The sequence below is a fragment of the Podarcis vaucheri genome, assembly GCF_965113315.1.
Source record: "Podarcis vaucheri genome assembly, chromosome: 7".
NCBI lineage: Eukaryota > Metazoa > Chordata > Lepidosauria > Squamata > Lacertidae > Podarcis > Podarcis vaucheri.
The window spans coordinates 86,575,195-86,599,977 of record NC_138765.1 but is presented as its reverse complement, the minus strand read 5'-3'; the positions used below and the strand labels follow the sequence as shown (position 1 = coordinate 86,599,977).

Genomic DNA, 24,783 nt, shown 5'->3' with positions numbered 1-24,783 from the left:
TTCATTAAGTTAAAACGTACTTTTTGTTTTACTCAGAAACTGCAGGAAGAGGATATTAACAAATGGGAATGTCCTTCATGATGTCGAGAAAGGTAGGGAAAAGATTAAAGATGGAAAAATAAAGCTGCATTCCGTGTTCTGTTGCTGACTTCAAAGCTGGAATGGGATGTAAAGAGGAACATGTTTTGACCAGAAGGATTATCTTTGGTTGTGATAAAAGTCTTAGGAAAATACTTTTCCAGCAATTTGTAGAGGAGCAAGGACCTTTATTCTCTTCGAAATAACAGAAATCGGGCTATTCACCAATTCTTTGAAAGCTTGAGGTTTGCACAGTTGACCAAAAATTTCTCTTGTGTGGCACCACCTTTCTAAATAGATCTGCAGCAGCCAATCTTGCCTCCCAAGTCTCTTCTTCAGTAACATGCCCACCTTCAAATGAAATCTACTGGTTCACATTCTTGTCCTGAGCATCATAGATTCAAATGTTTATTACCAGGAGAGATGCCATGCCCTGACATTTTCTATAAAAGGGGGCGTAGCTTAGTGGTAGGGCTGGGAAAGACTGCTGCCTGAAATCCTGGGAGGTAACTCCCACATAAGTTGTGGACTTACTTTACTTTTAGAAAATGTATTGTTAATGTGGTGACAGTGTTAGACCAGGGAGATTCAAGGTCTCACTCAGCCATGGAGCTCCCTGGATGACCTTGGGCCAATCAACGTTTTCCTTGTCTTCTATACAGGAGTCTTGTGAGAATCAGATAGTGTGAGGGGCAGTGTATGCTACCCTGGGGAAAGGATTAAATTAAAATGTTATAAATTAAACCAACCGACCTTCAAACAATACCTGATGCTGATTGCCTCTCCTCCCCCCAATATCCATTTCTGGAAACTTGGTGAGTCACTATGCTTGGCTTCTGCAGCTCACTGGTGGGTTCTAATAAACCTAATAAAGATTATTACCATTTTTAAAAGAATTTATCTGGCATTTATTTTCCCCCTTGGCATTTGTTCAACCTGTCTTCTTGTCGAAGGTTGTTGTAATGATTAGATACAACCTTCAGTGTCACGTGAAAGCTATTGCTTCTCTGATAGCTTGGTGATTAGTTCTCTGTCTTTGATCCACCAACTGAATGTGATCAGTCATTTAAACCTATTAGTAATCAATGAGGTTGGGGTATCTAACTGAAAGTAGTTTATTCCAGCTGGAGTCACAAATTTTTTAAGATGCATGCAGATAGTATATAGCAGGAGTTAACATGTATAACTGCATACCCTCCTAGGGACGTCCTAGTCAATAATAATAATACTTTTATTATTTATACCCGACCCATATGACTGGGTTCCCCCAGCCACTCTGGGTGACTTCCAATGTATATAAAAAATAATAAAATGCTAAACATTAAAAAAACCTTACCTATATAGAGTTGTATCCTGCTGTCTTGGTGAAGATAAATGTGGAGAAAAATGTTATGTGTCGGTCTATGGAATGGATAACCTTTGCAGGAAAGACTGTGTGCTTCAAATCATTTAACTGTTTTTCAGATGACAGCTGAAATGTCTGCTTTTCAGTTGTTGCTGGAATACGTATTGCTGTACTGATGTATAAAGAGTTTAGGATTTGGAGATGAAAGCACATGTGTCACTATGCAAGATCAAGTATTGGCAGGCTACTGGAGTTCAAGCATTATACATGTGAGAAATTCTTAATAGTTTGGGCAACATACTTTCATTAAATAATCTGTACTGTAGCTCCAGACTTTCTAATAGCAGTAGGATAGGTTTGTTATAAGCAATTTGTAGGCAATTTGATTAGAATGCAGTTTGGTTGAAGAAAGGATAGTTATAAATTACCCTAGCTTGGTTATAAATCACACTAGCTTGATTCTGCCAAAGAGAGATTTACATTCATCAGTTATTCTTGCTTTGCTCCACTCTCATTGTTTCTCCGCTGAAAAACTTGAATATATTCAGAAGCATAAACACAGATATTGTAACATTTGAGCACAGAGAAACACTTTAAAATATTTTTGATGTCTGTCAGAAGTTTGTCGCTCATAAAGTTCTTCCTCATGTGTTTTGGAATAAAATATGTGTTAACGTCACTGCCATACCTAGTGCTTTGGCAAATAAAATGTCATGCAGTAGGATACTTCTACTGAAATGCTTCCTCCTTGTCTCATGAGCAGGCAGGCTGCTAAACCCAATATGACGAATTCCAGCTGTGGCAGTAATTAATAGCCAAAAAACGATATGGAAATTGACATCCTCTGCTAGCACAAGACATTTTCGTGCCTGAGTTTAAAAAATCCAAATGACACCCCACCTGCTTAACATTAGGATACCCTCCCTTAGAAAGGTTGCCTGTATAAGCCTTGTTGAAATGAGCAAGGAGACGGTAGAATTTTTGTTGTGCATTCATATTAGCTTTTGTTCAGCAAAACATCTAAGTAGGTTGGACTGTATATGTCAGACCTATCCCTGCCCACTGCTGCCCTCAGTGATACCCAAAATCTGCTGCCCTACTTTGTCTAATGATGGTTGCCCCCTCTGTCTGAACTTACTGAAGCTGAAATTCCTTCATTTGCCCTGTTAAGTATTTCATGACAAGCATATTTTAGCAAAAAGACATTCGGCCTCTGTCCAAGTTGTATAATAAGAAAATAGCATGTGTGTGTGTTGTGTTTTTTTTGCAAGCAAGCTGTTATCCTTCATCCAAGGACCAGCTTGCATAATCATTCTTTAATGGCTCAGTGCCTCTGACCTGCGTTCAAAAATGTATTGCGTTCCTTGTCAAACCTCCATGCTACAGAATCAGGACTGTAGGAAAAGTTTTCAGACTGGATACATCTACGTTATGGCTGCTGTTTCAAGAAAGATTGTAAAGCACAAAGCCAATGGCTTATAGAGAGGTGAAGCCATATTTGGTCTAGGGGGGAAAAAATGAGATATTACTACAGCTATAGCTAAAGTTGAACAAAAGCTGTACAAGATCCCACAGGATCAGACTTTGTGGAGGATGCTTAGTAAGGGTTTCTGTGGGATCTGCCAAAAGTGTTCTTAAGCTCTCTATATGCAGGTAACTCTTTCTGTTTCAGCATGTTAGTTGGTTCTCATAGGATTATGGGACATGTTTTTAATTGTTCATGCAGATTGTGGCCTCATCAGTACCATTACTGCTTCTGAATGGTGATTTAATGTGCCAGGTGTTGTATAAAGTGCCTAAGTGACAATTATTCCTGCTCAGAGGCTTCTAATCTACAATAGATTATCATGATGGGGACTAGTCAGGTATTGGAACAAAATTGAGTTGGGGAGTGAACAAAATTGAGTTGGGGAGTGTCATGGCAATGGAGAAGCTTGGATGGTTCAGGAAAGGCTATGTGAGATATGGAAAGGACATTGAGTGTGGAAAGGACAAGAAGCTTCAGAAGGCATTCAGATTTGGTGGAAACCCAGCTATGTGGGTCTGTCAGATGGGTTTTGGGTAGTGGGTGCTTTCTGCCAACATTGTCTCTCATGGTTCTAAACTACTTGCTACAGCTATGTAATGGCTTTTTGCACCATATTTCTGTTGGTTAAGCTTCAGCTGACAGGGACGCGGGTGGCGCTGTGGGTAAAACCTCAGCGCCTAGGACTTGCTGATCGCATGGTTGGCGGTTCGAATCCCCGCGGTGGGGTGTGCTCCTGTCGTTCGGTCCCAGCGCCTGCCAACCTAGCAGTTCGAAAGCACCCCCGGGTGCAAGTAGATAAATAGGGGCCGCTTACCAGCAGGAAGGTAAACGGCGTTCCGTGTGCTGCGCTGGCTTGCCAGATGCAGCTTGTCACGCTGGCCACGTGACCCGGAAGTGTCTGGGGACAGCGCTGGCTCCAGGCCTATAGAGTGAGATGAGCGCACAACCCTAGAGTCTGTCAAGACTGGCCCGTACGGGCAGGGGTACCTTTACCTTTAAGCTTCAGCTAAGCTTGGTGTAGACAACTGCTGGCCTGGCTCCCAATGTGGTGCTTGAAACTTGTGTTAAAGGTCCTTCATTTGTAGCCCCCTCTATTAGTAAACGTATATTTAGCTTTAGGTGTAAATGTTATGATCGTATACAATGTCGGCACCATAATTTTATTTTTAGAAGATAGCTCTTTGGCTGTTTGCTTTTTTATATTGAATCACTCTGACTTTCACCGATCATTCAATGACTTTTTAAGGCTTGGAACAATGCATCTGTTGTACTAATTATAGTTGGAATTGGTTTTTTTCTGAACACTGTTGTGACAGCTAGTAATTTGTTGAATGGACAGAAAATCACTGTTGGAGGCACTACAGATGGTGGGTCTCCTCAAAGAGGGGGATAACTAACTTCTCCCTGTAACTGTGGGAAGCATCAGACAAATTTATTTATTTCAATGTTTTTGTAACCCAGCCTTCTTCATCAGTACAGTAGTGAAACCAACAAAACATTGTTAGAAACAATGGCAAACGAAATAACTGCAAACTGCTTAACAGCGAAGACTAAAACAACCAGTCATTGAACACCTAAAAAGCCTAAGGGAACAGATATGTCTTTACTTGTTGCCAAAAATGATGTGGTGTCAGCACTGAATGTACGGTTCTTATAGAGGAAGGGCACTCCACAAATAGAGTGCTACCTTGCAGGATGCTCCACACCCCAGGCAACCTTCTCTTAACAGTGTGATGTGAAGAAGAGCCGCTGTGCAAGTAAACAGGGTGTGTTTTATACGTAAGAGGATGCACTGGGATAGTTTGCATGCCACTCATTTAAGCCAAACCACGGCTGCGCATGAATGCATTAGTGTGTGACTTCTTGGAGTAAAACTAGTTCTGCTCCACTCCCTCTCCTGGTCCTCCTGCACTACCTTAAGCTAAGCCAGAGGTTGGCTATGCATTATGTCTGGATTCTGACCCACCCCCTGGGTGCATGGGTCGGGGTCATGAGTTGTCTCACTGCAAGCAAAGCAGAAGCAGTAAGCCAAGGGCAACCTTGGCTGCAGCTCATGGTTTCTCTGAAGTGAGCCTGGTTTCTCTGGAGCCTGGGTTGGGATGTACAGTGGTGCCCCGCAAGACGAATGCCTCGCAAGACGGAAAACCCGCTAGATGAAAGAGTTTTCCGTTTTGGAGGTGCTTCGCAAAACGAATTTCCTATGGGCTTGCTTCGCAAGAGGACAATGCCTTGCGAGTTCCTGCGGGGTTTTTTTCCTCCTCCCCCCTTTTGCTAAGCCGCTTATCAGCTGATCCGATCAGCAGATAAGCCGCTAATAGCGCTAATCCGCTAACCCGTCAATGGGCTTGCTTCGCAAGACGAAAAAACCGCTAGACGAAGAGAATCACAGAACGGATTCTTTTTGTCTTGCGAGGCACCACTGTAATGGTGACATAGCTCCTGGTAGTGTGGCTATCAAGAGGATCGGGGGAAAGGAAGTGGCTACCGGTTTTCCTTTTGAGTACCTGCATGCTTGAACATAATTCACTGACAGAGTACATCACTTGAAATGTTTACTAAAACATTAGCAGTGTAGTCAGAAGAATTCGCATTCATTTCAGTGGGGCTTACTTCCAGGCAAACTGGTACAGGATCAAAGCTTAAATTTATTAATCATTTATTACCCTCTTTCTAAATCCCCATGTCAGTAACAAAAAGATTCATAGCTGTTTACCCTAATTTTGCTGTTAGAACAAAATACATATGTAGAAGTAACTGATTAGTGAATTTGTAATTAAGTTCTGACGTCCCCAATTTTAATATAATTGAAAAATAGTAATGCCATCTTGCCTGCTAAAAGAGATCCATGTCCCCTGAAGCTTGATACCTCCACATTTATAAACTTTGAACCTGTGAACCAGATTGCCTTGCCTGCTGTGTATTCTGTTTTGGGGAGCTAACAACTGTGTTACCAAGCAACTCATGAGACATGATTCTTATACTAACTTTGGTGATGAATATTCCGTATGGTAATAGCACATATTTTATAGTGATCAAGTGTGAAAAAACAACAACACTCATTTGTTTGGGTAAAAAAATGTATGTATTGTCAGAGTTGGTACTATAAGTCAGGGTTTCCCAAACATGGGTCTCTGGTTGTTGTTTTTTTTCTTATCATTTGTTTTATTGGTAAAAGGAAGTTATAGCTCATAATAATTAGTTGGTCACAAATTGCGACTTGCATTTCTGCAAACTTGGTCCAATAAAATAATTTTGTGTTGATTTAGTTCAGCTTTCCCCAACCTGCTACCTTCTAGATATTTTAGACTACAATGCCTAGCACTCCATCACCATACAGCTATGCTTGCTGGCAAAAACTGATGGGAGGGCACCTGGTTGGGGAAGATGGATTTAGTTGTGGAGTGAAGGCTATTCTTGAAAACCATTTTCTAGTGTGCCAGCAAGTTCACTTACAGTTATGTTGGCCCTGTAGTAGTGAAATAGCACTTCTTTTTGACACTGTACCTTGAACATGGCAGAACATGAATGGGAAGGGGGACAGAAGTGTTATGCCTGCTGTTAGGATTAATATAATTGGTCAGCTAATTGCCAGGATTGTGGCAAGGCTCACAATTATCTTGCACAGCAGATTGCTTTATTAGAACCATAACAAAATCAATAATGAAATCTGATTTTTGTTTTGTTCTTTTAAATGTTTCTGATAGGCACTTGCAAATCCGGAGTCTCTTGAACTTGCTTGAATGTTAGGTTTTGCCCTGCCCTGCTTTAAAATTTTCTCCTTTTTCTCAATTTCCTTAGCAGTTTCTCATATCTGTTCATACGTGTGGTAAGAGGTGCCATTAACCTGTGGGAGTCAAAAGTTGTTCATAATCCTTTTGTTCCAAACACAGTGATTGCATTAACAATGTCTGCATTCAACTTGGAGCATTCTTATCCAATCCATAGTTGTAGCAAGCAATTTTTTCCTAGAACTTCCTGCTATAGTAATTATGAGTAGGCTTAGGTAAAGGTAAAGGTACCCCTGACCATTAAGTCCAGTCATGGACGACTCTGGGGTTGCGGCGCTCATCTCGCTTTCCTTTTTTTAAAAAAATAATACTTATTACTTTTTCAACAATTTAAACACTACACAAAAAAAGAACAATACAATACACAAACACTACATAACACTAACACATTAAACTAACAAAACAAAAGCAATTTAAAACACATCAAACAATTTCTATATCTTATCTTTCATTCACTTATTTCGACGACCTCCTCGCACCTCCCTTTTTGTATTCCACTTCTATTAATTGTTTCAGCAATTCCTTTCCATCTTCCTCTGTTTTCTATCCTATAATTATCTTAACACATTCTAACCTTATTTTTTCCTTTAATATTCTATTAATCTATTTATACTTAATTCCTTATAACATTTCTACTAAAGCCATATAACTTCATTCCAACATTCATTAATTTTACAGTATTTCTATAAATAGTCTTTAAACTTTTTCCAGTCTTCTTCCACCGACTCTTCTCCCTGGTCTCGGATTTCTGCCAGTCATTTCCGCCAGTTCCATATAATCCATCAACTTCATCTGCCATTCTTCCCGGGTGGGTAAATCTTGTGTCTTCCAATACTTCGCGATGAGTATTCTTGCTGCTGTTGTTGCATACGTAAAAAAAGTTCTATCCTTCTTTAACACCAATTGGCCAACCATGCCCAGGAGAAAGGCCTCTGATTTCTTCAAAAGGGTATATTTGAATACCTTTTTCATTTCGTTATAAATCATCTCCCAGAGTGTCTTAATCCTTGGGCATGTCCACCAAAGGTGAACTCTAATCCTCAAATTGCCTCTGTAGGGCTGGGACTCTCTCTCTCTCCAGTTGTGTTACTTTACATTCAGCAGCAACGGCTTTCTCCCTGGCTTCCTCCGCAGTTTGCCGTATCAAAGTAGATTCCTGTATCAATTTCTGGGTGGTTTCTGTATTGGTATTATTTATACTTTCTGTATTTAAGTCAATTTTAGTAGTTGGAACATCCACTTTCGCATTTATCAGGTCTGTTTTCTTGTTAAGCTGTTCCAGTGAATCATTTATCTTATATAATGCAGCCACTAAGGCCTCTTCTGTCGACATTCCTCTTGGTTTTGAGTGTACTGGTACAAAGGCAGCAGCAGAAGAACCAGGGGGGCCTGATGTTGAACCTCTCCTGGGTTGTTGCCAAGTCCTCCCAGACCTTACTGTTTTGTCAGCAGTTGACTGGTCTGTTTTTCCCTTTCCATTTGCCATAACACTTAAAAGATTCAAGGTCAGTCCCAGAGTCTCACTGTTTTTTATCTTGCAGCTGGAAATTCCCCTAGCCCAGCTCTTGTAAAGCAACCAGTTTCAAAGGCTTCCACTAGGGGAAAACAGTTTCTATTTATAATAGTCCATAATGTCCTCTTTTAAACACAATTCAAACAATCCAAAGTTAGTTTCAATTTTCAGTTACTTTTACTCCTTTTTAAAAGCAGCCGGAGACAGTGGAAACAATGTATTCCTCTTATTTAGCTAGCTGTCAATGAACGTTCTAAATGCTGTCAATGAACATTCCAAAAGACGTCTGTCCTGCTAGCAGCCCGTTTCTAGGGTCAGAGCGGCAGTATTTTAGCTCTCTTCGCTCTCTCCCACAGGCATACTCAGTCCACAACTCCCCCCCCCTTCTCCTGCCTCCAAGTTTAATGTTCTTTGCCGATGGAAATTTAGTCTTTTACAAAAGGCTTTCCAAGACTCCAGCTTGCAGCCTCATTGCCTCAGTCTATTTACAAAAGGGGAAGGCGGACTTCCTGTATTGAACCTCCCTGTTACGATACCAAATTAAACGTTTAAGAATCCAATTCTCCCGCTTCAGCTCTACTCACGGGTAATTACTTTAAAATCAAATTGTCCACAGGAAAAGGTCAGCGCTCTCCGACAACAGCTATGCGGCTTCGCTCCGTGGAAGAAGCAGGTGGTTCGAAGCACCGCGCCGCTCACCCCATGTTGCTCCGGACCCCCGAAACCGGGTTTCCCCGCGAGTAGGGGAGGCGCAAAAGGTGCCCGCTGAATCCCACGTTCACAGGCTTCTCCCGCCTGTGATTTTTTGCAGGTCTCCGCCTTCGCCGTGGCGGCCAGACCCAAATTCCCACGGGTTAAATTCCTCCCGATCAGAGGAATTCTGCCATTGCCGGAGGCACCTCCCCAGAAGTCCGCTCATCTCGCTTTCCTGCTGTGGGAGCCCGCGTTTGTCTCCAGACAGCTTCCGGGTCATGTGGCCAGCATGACTAAGCCACTTCTAGCGAACCAGAGCAGCACACGGAAACGCTGTTTACCTTCCCGCCGGAGCAGTACCTATTTATCTACTTGCACTTTTGACATGCTTTTGAACTGCTAGGTTGGCAGGAGCAGGGACTGAGCAACGGGAGCTCACCCTGTCACAGGGATTTGAACTGCCGACCTTCTGATCGGCAAGCCCTAGGTTCTGTGGTTTAGACCACAGTGCCACCCGCGTCCCATATGAGTAGGCTTAAGTGCAAATAACTGAACCAATTTGCTCCCTGGGTGAGTGCCCCAGGTGAGAGATGGAGTGGTTTCTGACTGGGATGGTTGGATTGATCTCTCCTATTTATTTCTCTACATTCTGCTATTATGATTAGAGGTGGGTTAACAGCAGTACAGTGGTACCTCAGGTTACAGATACTTCAGGTTACAGACTCCGCAAACCCAGAAATAGTACCTCAGGTTAAGAACTTTGCTTCAGGATGAGAACAGAAATCACACAGTGGCACCAGGAGGTCCCATTAGCTAAAGTGGTGCTTCTGGTTAAGAACAGTTTGAGGTTAAGAATGGACCTCCGGAAGGAATTAAGTTCTTAACCAGAGGTACCACTGTATGTGTCTGGGTCAGAGACGGAGGAGGGGAATGAGGCTGCCATCTCTGTGGTGCTAGGCAAGGGGTGGTTTGAAGCTGGGCAAAGTTATGCAGAGACAATGAGGAGGGCTAGTTCTATCAAAGCTCTTGCTCTCATTCCACTCTGTCTGCTGTATTTTGGAATTTAAGGATACTGGTTAGCCAACCCTATCCTCCTGGTCTGATGGTGTTGCTGATGGATTTGATTATGGGTGAAGGGGGTGGCTTGGTGTGTGTAACAGAGACTTAGGTAGGTGAGTTGGGTGGCCAGATGGTCATCTGGTACAACACCACTCTGGGGCGGGGGGGGGGGGAGTTATAATTGTCCATAAAATGCTATCTCCCTGCCAGGAAATTGCTCCGATTTGGACATTGCCTTCTCCTTCCTCAGTTGACTCCCTTGTGTTAAATTATACATTGTATGCATCTTGGGGTAGAGACCCATCCTGAAATACTTTGGAAAGCACTATTCTTTGTGAATGTGCCATACAGTATAAACAAACTAAGTGGTTATTATCAATGGTATGATTTATATCTGGAGTAGGGCATATTTATCTCATGCTCTGCGGAATGTGCTGTTTTCTGGCTTTGCATTATCTCTCTTGATGAGATCAAAGCTTTTATCTTGGCAACAGAGCCAGCTATTTCATCTTTGCCTGCAGCATGAAACAGATGACCTTGTTTGCTGTAAAAATGTCCACTCTTCTGGTTCCGATTAGCTCTGTAGACTCTGATCATGCACAGGAGCTGAGCAGGACTGCACTTCCACAGTCACAGGGAAGTGGAGCTATAGTACAGTTCAGCACATGATTGGAGCCCAGAAAACCAGCTTTTTGTGTGAGTTGAGACTCTGTGTGGGAAGTCTTTAAGCTGCGAATACTCAAAGTACCCTGCAATTCACTACCTGAAATATACTCCCCTGGGTGCCATTCCTCCTCCTTCAGAGTTATCATAGTCTGGAATATCCGCAAATAAGACATAACCTGTAATGGATTCTCTCAAAACATTCTGATTCTCTTTTCCCTCTCCTTTTGTACTAGTGCATAAGGTTCAGCATTACCCTGAAGCTAAAACTTGACATGTGGTTGCAAATGAAGAATTCCCAATCCAGTGTTTTGTTTTTAAGGTGCAACGAAGGGACCATTGGTGAGGCAGGTTTGCAGGGAAGGGCAGGAAGGAGGACGCCCTTTCCCTGCCCTGCCCTTTCCTCTAGTCAACCTGAAAGCCCAACCTTGCAGATTTGGGTTAAACAGCCACTGACTGCCATTTCTCCCCCAGAAAAGCACCCTGCCCCCTCCTTTTTATTTCTGTTTGCTACTGAATGTCTAGTGGAGCCCTGAAGCCTGCTTCACAAATATTTAAGATGTGCACATAAAAAAGAACATGTGATTATGTCATGGGTAGGCAAACTAAGGCCCGGGGCCTGGATCTGGCCCAATCGCCTTGTCAATCCGGCCCGCAGACAGTCCGGGAATCAGCGTGTTTTTACATGAGTAGAATGTGTGCTTTTATTTAAAATGCATCTCTGGGTTATTTGTGGAGCATAGGAATTCATTCATTCCCTGCCCCCCCCCCAATATAGTCCGGCCCCCCACATGGTCTGAGGGACAGTGGACCGGCCCCCTGCTGAAAAAGTTTGCTGACCCCTGGTATGTGATGAGCACATAGCTGGGCAACCCAGCCAGAAGGGCATGATATAAATAATAAAATTATTATTGTCATATATACATAGTTCCTTGCCCGCATTCACTTAACAAGAAACCCAGAATTGCTAGTGCCTAATGTAAGGAGCAGTCCTGATAGACTTGTAAGAGGCAGTCTGCTGTTGACTGCTGGTGGGTATGTCCTTTCCAGCACATTCTTGAGCAGTTCTTGAAGGGTTGCTATATCCCCAGGCATCCATGGTAACCCTTATCCTCTCTGCTCTGTCCTGAAGCACTTACTTCCTTTCTCCACCCTTCATCAAAGTAACTTCCCTTTCAGCTTGACCTCTGCACACAGAAATGACATGCCAGCAGTTTTGCTGTGTCACTCTATATTGCAATGGGCATAAGCGGAGCTCTTCTGATTCAGGCCAGAACTCCCATCTTGTCCAGCATCTTGCTTCTTACAGGGATCATTCATAGCCATTGAGAAAGCCCACAAGCAGGGCTTCATTTGCTGCTCCCCAGCAACACAGAGGTGTCATTTAAGCATCTGTTCTCCTATATCTCCTTTTTAAGAATATGTTTTTATTAACTGGTTTTTCTTGACTAACAAAGGTACATAACACGTCTCTGTTTAATAATAGTTTAGTCCTTCATACAGGTCTGTTATGTGAGACATTATTGTTATAGGCAATATGGCGTAGGGGGAAAGTGAAGTGGGGAGAGAGAAGGGAGAAAATAGAGTGCGGGACACACAGTAAACTTTCATTCTTCAGCATAGTATATGAGCAGAGCTTTTGTGTCAGCATCACGTGAGTACGTATCTTATTTTTGCTGGTGAAGTGAGAGGCCAGAGGGCCCAGGACATGGCTGGTTGTATTTGGCTGGTTGCAGTGTGGCTGGGTGTGTTGCTGGGTTAAACCAGCCATATCATCAATTCACATGCTGTCAGGGGAGGTTGGTCTTTCTCTTGTTGGCCTGTATATGCAATAAAGGGGAACCACACTGGGTGAAAGCGTTCTTTGTTTTCCCCCATGCTAATTTCAGTTTGTTAGTTAGCTTTTCGAATATGATGGTTTCCCATACAGTTTGGTACCAGTGGTCCATGTTCACTCATGCTAGGTCCCTCCAGTGTTTGGTTATGACACTCCTAACTTCTGAAAGTAAGTGGCTTATGAGTTATTTATCATGGGAGTGTGTATTGTTGTCTTGGAAGATATTTTGTAGAGCCAGTTCTGGAGTTGCAGATTTATTATAAGACTGCTATCCAAAGGGATTGAATTTGGAGGCAATTGCACCACATATGGAGGTATGTACCTATGGTGGTGCAGCCTCTCCAACAACTAGATGAAGTTCCTGGGTGTATCATTGCCAGTTTCTGTGGTATTAGGTACCACCTGTAAATTTGTTTCAAAATGAGTTCCCTCTTCTTGGCTGAGGGATTTGAAGGGCAATTTAGTCCATAGTTTTGACCATTGGGTTGAGTTTATTTTGTATATTGTGTCGTATTCCCATTGCAGTAAGGAGTGTAGTGTCTTGGAGTAGTGCTTTGTATATTGCTGATACCGTCCCTTTGCTGTGTCCCTCTGTTGATAGTAGGAGTTTTTCAAAGTTAGACAAGGGCCTAGTGGCAGTTACCTTTGTTGCTGGGTTGTTTAAGAAGGCATGCAGTTGTTGTTGGGTCAGTCAGGGTATTTGGGTGTCCCCTACTTTGTCTTGTATTTCTTGTATCAGTATGGGGTTGCCATTTTGTAGGTGGTGTAGACCTTTGGCTTGCCAAATCTTTATTTGAAAGCTTTGGGATGCATGGTGGAACAGTGGGTGGTAAACTGGGCGATTAGAGGGGGACAGGGCTGGGACAGTATTCCTACTTTTTCTTTCAATGCTTTAAGCATGGTCTGTGTGGATCTGTTTTGTGTTGCGAGGGTTTAGAAATGGGTACACTGAGGTGAGGGTGTTTCAGATTATATCTAATTCTATGTGCACCCATTCTTTCGTTTCATCTTCTAAAATGAATATTGGGAATTCTCCATCCTCCTTCCGAGGTGGGGAAATGCAGGAATTTATTCATGGCTTTCTGTGTGAGAAGATAAATGAATGTAGTTTTTTGCTGCCACTTGCAGAGTTGGGTCTAATCACCTTTAAAAGGAGGTTAGAGCACCGGGCAGCGAAAGCACAAGAGGAAGAACCCTGATTGCCCCACTGCTTCTGCAGCCAGAACACACACCCCCTCCAGTGGGAGGGAGATGTTTCAACGTATGGCATTGCCACTCATCTTCTCTGCCCCAGGGCGGAGCACCCTGGCTTTTGCCAAGTACGCTGTGAGGGGGCATTCTGCTGGCAGTGAAAGTGAGGGCGGGGCGGGGAGGGGCAGGGAGAGACACATTCCCGTTTTACGAGATGTCCTGGTTATGGCATAAGCTTTCCTGTAGAACAAACAACTTCATCAGTTGCATTCTTCATGAAAAGCTAGTATTGTAAATGACAGTTTCACAGATCGCATTCCAAATTACTCATTTCTTGTATGACGAAGTAGTGTCTCCAGGCTATGAAGAATCTTATGAGCCTGTATAATTTATTGAACAGAAACAATGGGGTGTCTGAGCGAATTTCAGACATCCCTTTCCTGAGGGGCAATTAGTTTAAGTGGAGGACTACAAGAATGGTCAGGAGACTTGCTCGAATCTCACAGTTGTGAGCTCACAGGCAGTATTTGACAGGCCATGCTCTTTCAGCCTCAGCCCCGCCCCATCTATAATAGGGCATACAAATTTAACCTACATTACAAGTCAAAATAAAAAAAATTCCTTCCAGTAGCACCTTAAAGACCAACTAAGTTAGTTCTTGGTATGAGCTCATACCAAGCTCATACGAAGAACTAACTTAGTTGGTCTGTAAGGGGCTACTGGAAGGAATTTTTTTATTTTGACTATGGCAGACCAACACGGCTACCTATCTGTAACTACATTACAAGGTTATTGTAAGGATTAAAGCAATATAATTCACATGAAACACTTTCGGGTGTGCAAAGTGCTATATAAATTGGAACAGATGTTTCCTTGTTCGTTTAATACTTTTATGTACCCAGAGGAGCTCCGGGTAGCAAACAACAAGGGATAAAGCAACAAAGCAATGAAAACATATTGAAAATATCTTTAAAACAATACTGCATTTCTCTGTCATTGTTCCATTGATTAACATTTTCACCCTTTGTTCCATATACCCTTCAATCCCTTTGATAAATGCTATCCCAAAGTCCATAATTTCCATAATTCTCTTCATAAATACCCAAGGGACATTGTCGAACACCTTCTCAGCATCCAAAAATATTAAGATAGCTTCTTTTTCATTCTTTTTTATGAAAACTTTCCATGAAAAATATAACAGTGGAATATTTTCTACCCTGTATCACCCTGACATTTTTTTTATATATAAAAAAAAACACAGGCAACTTTAGTGAACAAATCCAGACATTCAGTCTGTAGAAGAAATTAAAACATGCACCATCCATGGTCCAGTTTGGATTATTGTTTGAGCCTTCCCAAGCCATAGTTTATGAAATAATAAATGAACGTTGAAGCTGAGTTCTCCTTCCCTGGTTCATTTTCCTGGTTTATTAACTGACATTAAAACACAGCCCCCGTGTTCAGATGCAACATGTAATTCTGGCCTAATGCACAGATTTGTGGTGAAGCCAGTGCATAACGGCAAGAAGGGATGGGTTTGGAATTACTGCTGTCTATGCCAGGCCAATGTGAAAGGAGTTGCTATTCAGGTTAGCTATACCACTGAAGAGCAGTAAACTTGTTCTTGACGGATAGTTCTGTGGAGTTGTTGTTCAGAAGAACCTGGCAAATGATTCCACAAAAGTTATTTGCCTACACAAAATGTTTACTTGCCCACTTGCCCAAACATATTTGTGTCTTAATGATGGCGGTCACCTTAGTTCACTTTAAAAGGGATTAGACAAATTCATAGAAGGTGCGACTATCAATAGCTACTGGTCATAATGGCTGTATCCTACCACCAATGCTAGACAAGATGGGCTCCCAGTCTTTTATGTTCAATTGATGTCTATAAGGGTGGAGGAAGGCATGAGGAAAGTTTTCCTATATGATCTTGTAGAAACACTTTGCCTGCCCTGGGTAAGGCCAGCTGAGTGGTTATCTACAAGCCCTGTTGTGAAAGACCGGGATGGAAACCCACATTTTAGAGCTGTGGGCTCTGGCATTGTGGCTTTTCATCTGAAGCCAAACCACTGAACATACTTGCTGGAGGCGTTGTAAAGGGACTGCTTAAGGCTAAACAAACACTGAGTCAAGTGTTAGAAGAAACCAGTGAAATTGGATGTCAGTACGTGTGCATATGTGTAGAACACTGCTGCTTAGCCCAAAGAAGAAGAAAATGTTGGAAATGAATAAATAAGGAAACAATTCCTGCATTACAGGGGGTTGAGCTAGATGACCCTTGGGGTGCCTTCCAACTCTACAATTCTATATTTAAAAAATGCACTTGCAAGTTAGGAAATATCACCACTGTCTTTGCATACTGAAATGATGTATATGGTGGGGTCTTGTTTTAAGATTAATGAGAGGTCTTGGTGATTTATCAAATGTCTTACCTGAGCATTGTGATCAGTATATCAGTATTTTTAATTATTAAGGAAAGAACTAGTGGTATTGTGTAGTGGTTGGAGCGTTGGACTTGGGCTGGGGAGCCCTGACTTCAAATACTCCCTCAGCCTTAAAACTTGACTGGTCCAGAGATACTATCACTCAGCATCAGCTGCCTTGTATGGCTGCTATGAGGATGAAACGGAGAGGGTGAAATGGAGAGGGGGGAACCAAGTGTGCTACTTTGAGGTCCTTAGAGGAAAGGTAGGATATAAATGTAACAAAGGTATAAAAAAAGAAACATGGAAGGCAAAATGTATTTCCTTCCAATAGAGCTGCCTTGCCATTAGTTGCTTTCCCATGCTCTGGCCAGGTTCTCAAGTACATGGCAAGTACTTGGCAATGAGCTGATGTGAGCACTTTTTGTGTGCTGATATATCACTTCCAGTGCTGTACTAAATCCAATGCAAATCATGTTTATATAGTCCCAAATTTGTGGTGAGTGGATATTATTTTTGGGTGTTTGGGGGCAGAAGGAGCAAGCTCTGAAATGCTGATTATTTGCATATTCATATCTTTCCTAACATTAGAAAGAAAATCCTTTACAAGGATGCCATTCTTCCGAAATCAGCAATTAAATCTGCATGGCTTGTAATTTGCATTAATTATGGTGTAGGTCCTGTATAATTGCACACTCAAGGAGAATATGGAATCCACAGTGAATTAAATTCATCTGGAAACATTGATATGGGGAGACATGAGCTCTAATTATCTTGGTGTATTTTACCCATCCAAATGAATTATGAACACTGGACTTTGTTCAAGAACTAAAATATGTGTACAATAAGACTAAAATCTCCCACATCCTTTATAAGAGTATAGCTATGATTCTCAGGTGGCTAACATCACTGGAGTAGTTTGAGGGTTGCATTTTTATATAGTTTCTTTAAAATGTTAATACTTTTTTGTTGTGTATTCTTTCTCCTTGTGTTCTGGATTTCATATTGCTATCTGTCTTCTAAGTGAGTTTATCCTGTAAGAGTTGTGTAAACTAACACACTAAAAGAAGTTTTATAAAAAAAAGTTTTTTCTCTTTGCAGAAACAATATAACTGTAAGTTTTGTCCTGTACTTTTTGTGGAACTGCCCCACCTTTGGTGAGAGGTGAAATCCTCAAATCAATTTTTGTTAAAAAACCCTAATTTCTTTCACCTCTATATCTTTCATACCCCAAACACATGACATGATTGAAAGGTGTTATATATACAGTAGTGGGTGTTGGAAAGCTTGTCAGAAGAGGAGAGATGCTTGCTTCCTCACATGTCCTTTGTGAAAATGAATTTGGGAGTGTTTCTGTGGGGTATTTGCACTAATATTTACAAAGTATATTTGTACCAGAAAGATACTTCTGGTTTTTAAATAATTATATTTATTTTTAAAAAAATATTAAATGCAAATAGTTAGTGAGATATTTATCTTGTTAACCACCCTGTGATCTTTCGATGCAAGGAAGTATATGTTAAATAAAATAAAATAGTAAGAGAACACATCTTTCTGTGAGTGAGGGAAGTGTGTTTGCTTCTCAATTCTGATGGCCACTTTGTGTGTGTGTTGTGTGTGTGTGCCTGTGTACTTGCCTGCCTGCCTTCCAGTAGCTTAATGGGCACCACAAGTGGAAGCTAGATGGCGCTCTTGATTTGTATTTTTTTGCATCGAAATGTCCGGGTTTGAACATTCATTTTTTTAGGGAGCAATTGCAAGTTAAGGTTGTGGGGTGTTTTGTGAGGGGAAAACTGTATTCTGTGCTGTCTTTTTCTATTACCACAATAGCCCGAATTCTGAATTATCTACAAACCATATTAGTGCTTCCGAACTATAGGCCATAAATGATTATTTATGAAATTATAACCAAATGGAATTGTACAAGCAAAGAAGCTACACTATCAGCCTTTTTTAAAGACCCCCCTCAGGCACACAGCACAGTCATGTGTTTTGTCCATTTGTTATATTTATGAATCTCAAGCAAAGCTAATACTTAGATCTTGTCCCTTCAAGGAGTTGAGAGGCTCAGCCCCATGTTTGCCTGCCTGCCTGCTTGTATCAATCTTCCTCACACCAAGCTGATTGCACTGAAAGATACTAGGTTCCCCAAGGTCACTTAGTAAAGCTAAAACCTGGTATTTCCCCATACTCTTAAGAACACAACAAGAGCCTGATGGATCCGGCCAATGGCCCATCTAGTCCACATCCTGTTCTCGCAGTGGCCAACCAGATGCCCATGGGAAGCCCATTCCTGCAGTTTCCAGTAACTGGACTTCAGAAACATTCTGCCTCCGACTGTGGCGACAGAACATACCCATAGTGGCCAGTAGGGATTATGGAAAGGCTACCAGAATTATCTGATGTGCTGTTTTTTCTTCTGCACATAGTGCATTTATCTTCATACATTGCTTCTCCATATTTAACCACCACTACTGAGAAGACCAGGGACGCGGGTGGCGCTGTGGGTTAAACCAGAGCCTGGGACTTGCCGATCAGAAGGTTGGCGGTTTGAATTCCCGTGACAGAGTGAGCTCCCGTTGCTTGGGTCCTGCTCCTGCCAACCTAGCAGCTCAATAGCATGCAGTGCAAGTAGATAAACAGGTACCACTCCGGCGGGAAGGTAAACGGTGATTTCCGTGCGCTGCTGTGGTTCGCCAGAAGCGGCTTAGTCATGCTGGCCACATGACCCGGAAGCTGTACACCGGCTCCCTCGGCCAATAAAGCGAGATGAGCGCCACAACCCCAGAGTCATCCGCGACTGGACCTAATGATCAGGGGTCCCTTTACCTTACTGAGAAGACCAAATACAAACTCATTGACTTGTATGATAATATTGGAGAGAATGCCTTTGTCTGATCCACCCAGAAAATTAGTAGCCATTGATAGCCTTGTTCTCCATGGATCCTCTTTTAAAGCCATCCCCTGCCTCTTGTGGGAGTAAGTGCCATAGTATAAAGGTGTCTTGTATGAAGAAGTATTTTCTTTTAATGGTATTGAATCTTCCAATATTCAGCTACATTGGAGGTCCATGAATTCTAGTGTTATGAGAGAGGGGAAAACAGCTTTTCTCTATTTACTTTCTCCATGTCATGCAGCATAATTTTTTAAGCTTTTATGATGTCACCTCTTAGTCACCTTTTCTCTAAACTAAAAAGTCCCAATCTTTGATCTTTGTGGTTAACCTTTCCCAACAATACAATACCCTTTTTTAGGTGAGGCAACCAGAACTGCACACAATTTCCAGTTGTCTGCAGTAATCTTATGTCATAACTTTATTTTATATTTATATATTTTACATAAATATATAGTTATTATACTTGATGTTACTAAATGAGATTAGTTATTAAGTTGCTTGCTGATAAATATTCTACAGCCTTTTAAATGTGTCTGTGGGAAGGGGGATTATTGTTTTGCTGTTTTGTTTTACTTATTTACTTGTTTTTATGCTCTATTTTATTCTGTGAACTGCCGTGAGATGTTATGATGAAGGGTGGTATAATAATAATAATAATAATAATAATAATAATAATAATAATAATAGAGAATTTCCTGAAATGAGTGGGGAAACAGTTGGGTTCATGCAAAGGTTTCCCCATATCTGTGACTTTACCTTTCTCTAACAGCACTTTGGAGCAGATTCTTTAGCACAGCTTGTAACTTGAGCAAACTTTTGCCACTGTGGCAGAAAATTGCATCCCAGCTTATGGCAGATGAGGCATAATTGCAAAAGTCGGTGCTTATGCTTTTGTTGTGGCCAAATTGCGCCACATGTTTTTTGCAATATCATGATAGATTGTTAGAACGATGTCTTATGGAACTTGATGACTAATTTTTTTCTCATGACCTATATTTTCAACAGTAAACTTCATGGATTGCTCTACATATCTGTAACTGATAATAGAAGTGGGTGAACCAGAATAATTTGCCAGTCTGACAATAGTTTTTCAGAACTGGGCATCCAGATTTTGAAGGACTTGGTTTCACACCTTCAAGGGGCTTTGCATACATATTTCACAATATGTAGAACAACTGATGATTACAGATGCAGTCTGCATTTTCCTTTTTGAGATTGGTTTGCAGAAGCCAAGTACTGTTTAAAGGGATTGCTACTGTAATATTTACTCAAGGTTTCTAGTTATGTCAGAGGCATGTAGTAACACCGTGTGACCACGTGGTGTGTCTTGGTATTTTTTAACAGTTGTGTAATGTATAAGCACTTACTCTGATAGGATAAAGTACAGTTATACAATATATGGAATATAAATCCTTCTGCATGATGCTTGTGGTGCTAGTATGATCACTACAGCTGGCAGCTGCTGGTAGGAACCAGGCGAAACTATTCCACAGAGACTCTGCTATCTGCCCTGGTGTCTTGAGGTAAGATAGTCGTTAACCAGCTGAAAGTTGTAGCTAATGTAAGAGAAGTTCAGCTAGAGAATTTATATGGGTTATATGCTGAAGTTTTGGTCTTGAAAATATTGCCACTTGAAAATTTGAATTTTCATAACTTGAAGTTTCTCCCCTCTACAAGTTATGAAAATCCAAATTATCAAGAAGTTAGAAGTGTCAGTGTATTTCTGTGTCCTGAGATAAATGAATCCAGACTAAATCTTAAAACTATTTTAAGTGTATTGTTAATGTTTTAAGTGTATTGTTAATAGGGGTGGGGTTGCATAGTGTCTGGCTTGATTTGAAACTTGACATGGCCATGAACTGACTAAATGGCCTTAGGCAAAAACTACACTGTCGTAGAATCATAGAATTGTAAAGTTGGAAGGGACCCCAAGGGTCATCTAGTCCAACCCTCAACTAAAGCACCCATGACAGATGGCCACCCAACAATTGCTTAAAATCTTCCAATGAAGGGAGTCCACCCCTTCTGAGAGAGTCTGTTTCACTGTCAAACAGCTCTTACTGTCAGACAGTTCTTCCTGATGTTTAGTCGGTATCTTCTTTCCTATAGCTTGAAACCATTAGTTTGAGCCCTTCCCTCCAGAGGTTGCCCCATCTTCTGTGTGGCAACCCTTTAGATATCTAAAGAGGACTATCATATCTCCTCTCAGTCTCCTCTCTTCCAGGCTAAACATTCCCAACTCCTTCAACCATTCCTTGTAAGACTTGGTTCCCAGACTGTTGACCATCTTGGTTGTCATCCTCTGCACATCTTCCAGCTTGTCGATATCTAGCATTAGCTATCTAATCTGCATCTTGGGGGCAATAATATGAATCAAAGTTTACAAGATAATGTATGTGAAATGCTTTGAACACACTAAAGTGGAATCTCTGTTTCTGATGAGGAAATTGTAGTTTAGAATAAAGCCATCAGTTTTGGAGATTTGGTGGGTGCAAAGAGAAATAGATAAAACTTTGTAAAAATAGTCTTTCTATGCCACAGTCCTCTCTACCTATAGAAAGGAATGTCTACATATTAGTTTTCTTGAGAAATAACCAGTCACATAAATCATTATGTATTTTGTATCTTTATTGCTTGGCTTGAGAGGCTAATTGAAGTGCTTTGTTCAGGAGAAAACAGCTGCTTAAAACCCCCACAGCCGCTTCGTTATTTTTTGTGATCCAGACAAAACAGTGGCAGTATGTATGAACATCAAGCAAGAACAATTCCTTTCACTTTTCAGGAGATGATGTAACAATTAGAGCAGGGATTTAAATTTAAAATATGCATTTTCATTCTGAATGGACATTTTTTCTGTCACAAACTGAAGGCAGGGCATTGCTCAAGCACAGCTATTTTCAGAAAGCATGGTTGGATATGCTTAAACTGTTGGTATTGTGAATGCCAGCGCTGTGTTTGTGTGAGAGAGAGAGAGCTTGAGAGAGAGAGAGCTTGCTCCGTGTACAGCATGGTGCTGCACTAGCAACAGTCACCACCACAGTCAAAGTGAACATTGGGATTCGATGGAGACAAAGCAGATACATTCCCCAGTGCAAGGTATTTGACCCCGAGTGCCACCTCTACCTAACAGCACAAACCTACAAGCATAACATTTTGGGCTGACCATCTTCTGATCATACGTGGACTTTAAAGTAATCAGAAGAGGCCCTTTTACATGTATGTGTCCTGCCCCCGTCTGGGGCATGGCTGATAGGAACACACAGAAAGGCTTTTTTGGGTTGGTGCACAAAGTTGGTAGAAATTCCTACTCAAGAGTTCCATGCTGACCCCTTGATTTCCTTGAAGCTTGAATTTGTTTTATTCTGGGTTGTTGTATTTGATGTTTTAACGTGTTGTAAACCACTTTGAGTTTTTTCTTTAAAATATAAAGTAGTATAGAAATGAAAATCATCATCATCATCAATTGTGGTGACCATAACCTAAGTTTAAGGTGGCATTTGGCAATTAGCTTATATATCTGAGTTTCCAACACTGGTTGTAGCCAGTATGGCCAGTGGTCAGGGATGGTGGCTATTATAATCCAAAACATATGGAAGGCATCAGTTCAGGAAAGATGAACTAAACACTCTCTGCACTTTTGTTAGTGTGTGTGTGTTTGTGTGTGTGTGTACGTGTGTGTACAGTGGTACAACAGTTTAAGAACAGCCCTGTTTACGAACTATTCGGTTTATGAACTCTGCAAAACTGGAAGTAGTGTCCCAGTTTGTGAACTTTACTTCGGCCTAAGAATGGCCTAAGAATGGAAACCGAATGGTGGAAGGGTATCGGCGGTGGGAGGCCTCATTAGGGAAAGCACGCCTCGGTTTAAGAACGGTTTTCGGTGTAAGAACGGACTTCCAGAACGGATTCAGTTCATAAACCGAGGTACCACTGCATATACATATATATTCACAATGGTACCTTGGTTCAGGAACAGCTTAGTTGTCGAACAAATTGGCTCCCAAATGCTTCAAACCTGGAAGTAAGTGTTCCAGTTTGCGAATGTTTTTTGGAAGCCGAACGTCTGATGTGGCTTCCGCTTGAGTGCAGGAAGCTCCTGCAGCCAATCAGAAGCTGCGCCTTGCTTTTTAAGCGGTTGTGGGAGTCGAATAGACTCCCAGAATGGATTAAGTTCGAGAACCAAGATACCACTGTACATGAATTGTGGTATAGATGCAGTGTGCTGTGCATATAATGAAAATAGATGGTGATGGTGAGTTTAAAAAACAACAATCCCCCACCCCTGAATGACTTGGTCTTGACCAGGAATGTCCTGTTGGATGGTTATTGAATATAGTAAGTTTCCATCATCCCACAGTACCTCCACAGTATCCCACATTGCCCTCTGTGAGAGACTTGAGCTTCTCGTCATCTGTCTTCTGCACAGCCTTGCTGCTTGAGGTTTCATGGTGCTTGCAAGTATTTAGTGATTCCCAGGTGCTTCTTGTCAAAGCCCAAAGGGGAAGAGCAGAGAGTGAGAATGAGAATGAGAGTGTGGTGAGGAGGAAGTGGAGGCCTGTAACACTTCTTCTGTGCCCAGTGCCAGCTGGGAAATCACTCTCAGCACATCAAAGTGCTATTAGATGTGCTATCTATCGTTTCTTGTATGTACGTAACTTCTTTTTTTTACGGATAAGCCACAAACAAGTTTTATAAATTAATTAGAGGGATTCACAGCCTTTCCCCCCTATCCTGACCTCCACATCCACCCCTGTGTTAGTTCCATTCTTCCTCTATTGAGTTTGAATCTTTCCGCTCCCTTGTTATGAGGGAAATGTGTGAACCAGCTATTCACCCAGTTTCATTGGTAAGTTGTATTGCTAGAAATGCTTTCTTTATCTCAGCTTCATGGATAAGGATTATGACTTCAGCCTGTCCAAGTGGAATTTCCCAGTTGATACGACTACTGTGGAAAGGCCAGCAAGCTTGTATCTTATCAATGGTCCATCCAAATTTCTTGCATCCATCTTTCTGCAACCCTTTTTTCCACTGGAAGAGAACGAAGGCTTATTTGGTGTCACTGGTGTGACAGGTGCCAAATAGAGACTCAGAAGCTCCTGTCCTGTAATGAATTGGGAATTGTCTTTTGTGCAAAACTGAGGCACTGCCAAGCATTGGTCTGCCAGCTAACTATTCTGGCTAATCGAAACTCTGCCCAAATACAGTAATTATCTGCTTCACTTGTTCAAAATGCTTAAAAGCATTATTGTTTTGCTAATCAAGACAGTCTGTGAATTTTTTTCCAAAATGTTCCTGGCCTGCTGGCCAATCTTTTTGATATTGATGCCAGTCTCTTAGCCAATCTGATTTTCACTTATTTCCACCTTATTTCCCCACCTTAAAAGAAAGGTTTGTTGTCTCCCAAAAATTTGTTGCAGAGTGCTGTGCAAGCATGTTTTTTTCTTCAGGTCAGGTCAGAAAGCAGAAATATAATTATGAAGTGTCAGGGGTTGATTAGCTGCTTGTGCTTAAAATTGTGCCCCCTCAGAGTTTGTGCGGCCCCACAAACCTCTGTGTGTGACAGAGCTCCTCAGACATGTCTGCTCTAGTCACTAGTAGAGTCTGACAGTGGCTGCTTGCGGAAGCGCTTCCAGCAAAGAAGCTCCTTAACGGAAACGCGTCTCCTGGACTCACGACGTGACAGTTTCCGGTGAAGTATGGGTCTCCCTGCAGTTGCTTCTGACACCTCCCCGCTATTTTCGCTGGACGTGTCTCTCACCCCTTTCT

General features: G+C 41.7%; 1 protein-coding gene across 9 annotated transcripts in view; it reads left to right on the top strand.

The window, feature by feature from the left end:
* Positions 1 to 24,783, top strand: part of SLC23A2 (solute carrier family 23 member 2) — an 81,873-nt gene that overhangs the window by 4,301 nt on the left and 52,789 nt on the right. For 3 of the 9 annotated variants that reach the window (XM_082230078.1, XM_082230079.1, XM_082230069.1), the window contains exon 2: positions 37 to 92. The exons of 2 other annotated variants lie outside the window; for them this stretch is intronic. In XM_082230078.1, the coding sequence (XP_082086204.1) occupies positions 63 to 92 (30 nt within the window). In that variant the 5' untranslated portion in view covers positions 37 to 62. Of the gene's footprint in view, positions 1 to 36; positions 93 to 740; positions 894 to 1,671; positions 1,693 to 15,843; positions 15,863 to 20,433; positions 20,541 to 24,783 lie in introns of those variants that run through there. 4 more of the 9 variants (XM_082230072.1, XM_082230073.1, XM_082230077.1 and 1 more) reach the window with 4 other exon arrangements.